We start from the raw sequence: 4,736 nt of genomic DNA, 5'->3' as shown, positions 1-4,736 counted from the left end.
TTTGTTGCACGTCTGTTTGTGAGTGTGCGTTAATGTGTACATGAGTACACACGTGTTCTTAGGTGTACATAAATGCGGTGCATGCACAGGTTCAGATGTGTGTTTATAGGGCATGGCAATGTCTGCTTTTAGCTATGACTTTTTACGTACATGCATATGTTACAAACATATAAGAACACATTATGATCATGTGACGCTACATGCTACCGACCACTAGCGTCCTGGCTGGTCTGGCGTTGGGGGGCATGCTATGGGCAGTGGTCTGGCTGGCGACCGGACCACCGTGAGTGGTGGGTACGGCCTGCACCCCAGGGCTCCACGGACCCTCCAGGTCCCTCCGACCCTTACTCTTGGAAAAGTGCCTTGGAGAGAGAGGGGGAGAGAGAGGGAGAGAGAGGGAGGAGAGAGGGAGAGAGAGGGAGAGAGAGGGGGAGAATGTTAGTTTGTGTGGGGTCAATACTGCTCAACCACATACAGTACAATCCAATTTAGAGTTTGATTGTTTCCATTACCAACATAGACAACATAATTGTACTACTAAAATATGCAGTGTGTATAAATACATTATGTCTGCATTGAGCATGTCTTGGTGGAAGACCTTCTCCACAAATAGCATAGCAATCATCAGCTATTATCAGTGAGTGATGCACTGTCAGAATATATATTTCAAGTTGACCGTGTGTGCCTCTGGATGAAACTATTTCGATTTTAGACGGTTTCTGGCTCGTTTCTGACCAATCAGGCAATCCTTTCCTTGATTGGTTCGGGGGGAACCGATGTTGCCTGTCAATCACAGTTGCCTGAGATGCAACACTTCTCGGGGGGGGGGGGGGGGGGGGGAAGAAGACAACGTTTTCATCAAAGTCTCTCTTCTATCCAAATCCTACAGACAGCAGCTTTAAGGAGTTGATAGGGTTAGGGCGTCTTATTGAAGGGTGGCTATGTGTTAGACTGCGGACGCTGGGGTGTACAACCCAGTGCCTACCAGCTGGGCTAACTCCACCGCCCCTAACCTGCCTCCCAGTGCTTCCAGACACAGATCTAAACCGGGCTGGCTCCGGTATGCGGCAGACCTGACAGTAGGTAGGAGGAGGAGGAGGAAACCGTTGGGGCAGAGAGAACCTCCTCCTCCTGCTCACCATTTCTTCTTCTCGTATTTGTCCTGGAGGAACTCCTTGAACTTGTGCGAGTCCCGGGTGTCCGCACAGCCGTCCGCCTTGGGGTCAAACAGGCAGAGCCAGGTCCTCCTACCCACCTGGACCACGCACACACACGTGCACACGCACACACACGCGCACACGCACACACACGCACACGCACACACACGCACGCACATGCACACACACACACACGCACACAGACACAGACACACGCACACGCACACACGCATACGCACGTGCACGCACACACACACACACACGTACACGCACACACACACACACACACACGCAGTTAGGTATACTGAATAGAAACCCTATTGAATATTCAGTAGCCAACAGGCTACTTATTCACTTATATACGTAGGTCACTTATTGACAAGCACGTAGTGAAGGCCAGAATGTTGTTGATGGCGACGATGACGACGACGACAAGAGTCTACATAAATGCCTCCAGCTTGTCAGCCTACAGCCCCATCACTGAGTCAAGCTGCAGCACTGAATGAGTGGCGTATGAATCACAATGGTTGTTTTGCTGTCTGCCTGTGCATCAATCTGTACCCCGTGCATGATAAGCTTGTGATTAAGTGTGGTGCACCGACACACGCATACAAAAACAGGCGCGCACACACGCGCACACACATACACACAATAGAGTCAAAGACAGGCGCAAAATAAGCTCTACACTAAAAACTATGATTATGGCAATCATATTATGATAACAGAATAGATGTATAAAGACATAAATAATACATAATAGTGTAGGCCTATAATACATAAAAATTTATGATTTGAGCTCGCCTTGCACAGCAAGTCCCGCCCATGAGCTTTTTACTTCACTAATAAATGAGCCTGCTTGTCACTCACCTCATTGCCATGGTTTTGCAGGAATTCAACTTCCTGTTGGGAGAAGGTTGTCATGGATATGGACTTGACCCTGTGGGGAGGGTTCAAGCCTCTCCTGAGAAGAACAGATGATGGAGAATTAAACATTGTGGGGGAGATGGAGCCTTATGGATTTAAGGATATTTTTGTATTTACTGGTGCAAACATTAAAGATCTGTGGTAAGTGAAGAATTCAGGCATTTAATTTGGGAGAGGTTTGTGTGAGTGTGGATATAGCAAACGGGGTTGTGTGAAAGGCTGAAAACTGACAATTTGTCATTTATAAAAATAAATAAATAAATAAAAATTATATATATATATATATAATTTTCATTCAAATCAATACTTCGTCTATTTGGTGAGCGAAAGAAATGCCAGTCCAGTGGGAATATACAACTGTGCTACCAGAGCAGAGTAAGCTTGCCTCAAAGTATTTAAATCCCCGTGTTTGAGGTGGGCGGTGCTAACATGCACTATACAAATTGTGGCGACAACACACACACACACACACACACACACACACACACACGCACACAAGGGACGGAGAGCCCCAAAAGAGAGGCACGAAGCAAACCTTTGAGGAAAGGAAAACCATGACGGAATGAAACGCAACACAGGCGCGGCTAAACTGGCCCAACACGCCTGGAGAGATAACCAAGAAGTAGCGGTCTGTCATAATGAGCTGTATCCCAGGGAAAACGCACCGCAGAGGGGAACAGAGAGACAGACACACTGCGTAAATCCATCTTGTGCACACACAGCCCTTCGGTTAATGGGAAACACACAATCATTTCAACCTCGACCTGCAACGACGCTTAAAGTAAACACATCATAGTCCATATCTGGCGGGTGGGTAGAACGGTGTTTATTTGCATATCATGCATGGCGTACCCCCGGCCGAGTAAATCGGGACTAAAAAAATATTACAATAAGCGAAAAAGAGACAGCACAACGCTGCCCCTGGTCGACACAGTCATGATTATTACTGAAATGACGGGTCGTCCGTGCACGGTACTCACAGCATTCCAGAGCAGGAGGTGCACACGAAGCAGCCCACGGTGATGTTGATGTAAGTCACCCCGGGCTGGCTGCACTCGAAGCAGTGCCTGTTTACTCCCGACTGGGCGAGCTCCCGTACCTTGCGAGCGCATATCTCCTGGTTGTCCCGGTGTTTGCGGTTTGACATTATTATGGTTTTCCCCCGTGGATCAGCACCGCCGCCGTCTCGTCTTTCCCGTCGCCCTGACAGGCAGGAGACGCGAGTGGGGCCCTGCCTTCGCCGCTTGCCTGCCGTCGAGATAGCAGAGCCAACACCTCCTCGGCTGTCTTCCTAGCCTCTCGTGTTTCTCCGTTTTACTACAAGGGGGGGGTGCCTCACGTCCGCATTATAATGAAACCGATTATGCGGCTCGCGTTCACGCTACCCACGGACAGACTGGCAGTAGAGTAGGCCTACATGTGGATTAGGATTTTTTTTCTTTTTTTTTTTGACGTAGGCAGATATAAGACGTACTGTCTGTCAAAATTGTCCCACGTTGTTGAACGTTTTCCTACGTATTTATTATTTACCCCATGTTTCCGTCGGGGTTTTTCCCGTTATCTCCTTCGAAATCGAAAAGAAAGATATTTAATCTCTGGCGCTCTTAAAAAAAAAACTCACTTGTTCGGTGCTCCCTAGTCTGCGTGCAGCCCAGGCCTAAGCACGCACACACACACACCCCCTTTTTGGCACAGGACGGCGCCCGGCCGCGCCACTACCTCCCCTGTCACCGTCTTGGAATTCCAGAAACTATAGGAAAGAAAATACTCCCCATCAATAGTTGGGCTTGGAAACGCATTATATAACGCTTTTTTTCTTTGTTTTTTTTAGGATATTCCAGCGGTTGAGAGATTTGGCTGGACGTTTCCAAATTGTTAATGATTGATTATTTGTCATCTCTATTTGACAAACTGGATTCGAGAGTATAAAATGCGTTTTTACGTGACAGCGGCCCAGCAAGCCACTCGGTTGTAACGTTTGCTTAGTTAAAAGTTGCTTTACATAAACCGAACATGTGGAAACAGTTAGTCCAGAGACAGAGTTGCTGAAGAAAATACCAACGGCCAAAATACCTTTTCCTGTAGTAACACCATTTGGACAGCAGATGGAGCCACTCCCCCCCCCCCCCTTGTACTATAACGTATACGCATGATAATCTACACTCCAGTGTACTTTTATGTTTTGGTGTGCACTTTGAAGAGTTTTTGGTCATGTTTATGTGGGCATGGTTCTGTACAAACGCTTTTTTTGCACGTGCAGAGTATGCTTATTTGTGGCAACGTAGGAAAGAGAGAGATGGTCTGAGATGTAATTACAGTCAGGACAGAAACCACAGGCTAGCTGCTCTAAAGCCCTGCCTCGGCTATTCATTTTCTGTTGCTTAAGACTGTTTTGTAACCTGTGTGTATGTGCGTCGGCGTGTGTGTGGTATGAATGTGTATTGTGGAAGATGAATCTTGCAAAAGCAAAAGTAGGTTGCCAAACAAGTATACACGCCCAAAACAGTGTCTCGTTCATAACGTTTACTTTTACAGGATTACCCATTTCGGATCCTCCACCTGAAAACGGACAACATGAACAGTAAAAAAAAAAAAAAAAAAAAAAAAACATTTTAGGTGCATGTATTCATGGCTTGACAAACAAATTGAGCCTAT

The 4,736-nt window shown here is 46.9% G+C and overlaps 1 protein-coding gene across 1 annotated transcript; it reads right to left on the bottom strand.

Moving 5' to 3' along the window:
• Positions 1-211: 211 nt before the first annotated feature.
• On the bottom strand, positions 212-3,726 carry LOC311371302 (arf-GAP domain and FG repeat-containing protein 2-like; the record flags this gene model as incomplete). The annotated part of the gene is made up of 4 exons (XM_084489458.1): positions 3,062-3,726; positions 2,025-2,118; positions 1,140-1,255; positions 212-362 (listed from the first exon to the last, which is right to left on the bottom strand). Coding segments are annotated over exons 1-4 (528 nt in total), but the record flags the coding sequence as incomplete, so codon positions are not given.
• Between the last annotated feature and the right edge of the window lie 1,010 nt (positions 3,727-4,736).

This window comes from Micromesistius poutassou, assembly GCF_964030765.1.
Source record: "Micromesistius poutassou genome assembly, contig: SCAFFOLD_7000, whole genome shotgun sequence".
Classification (NCBI taxonomy): Eukaryota; Metazoa; Chordata; class Actinopteri; order Gadiformes; family Gadidae; genus Micromesistius; species Micromesistius poutassou.
The sequence above is the reverse complement of the archived record's forward strand: the minus strand, read 5'-3'. Positions and strand labels throughout refer to the sequence as shown.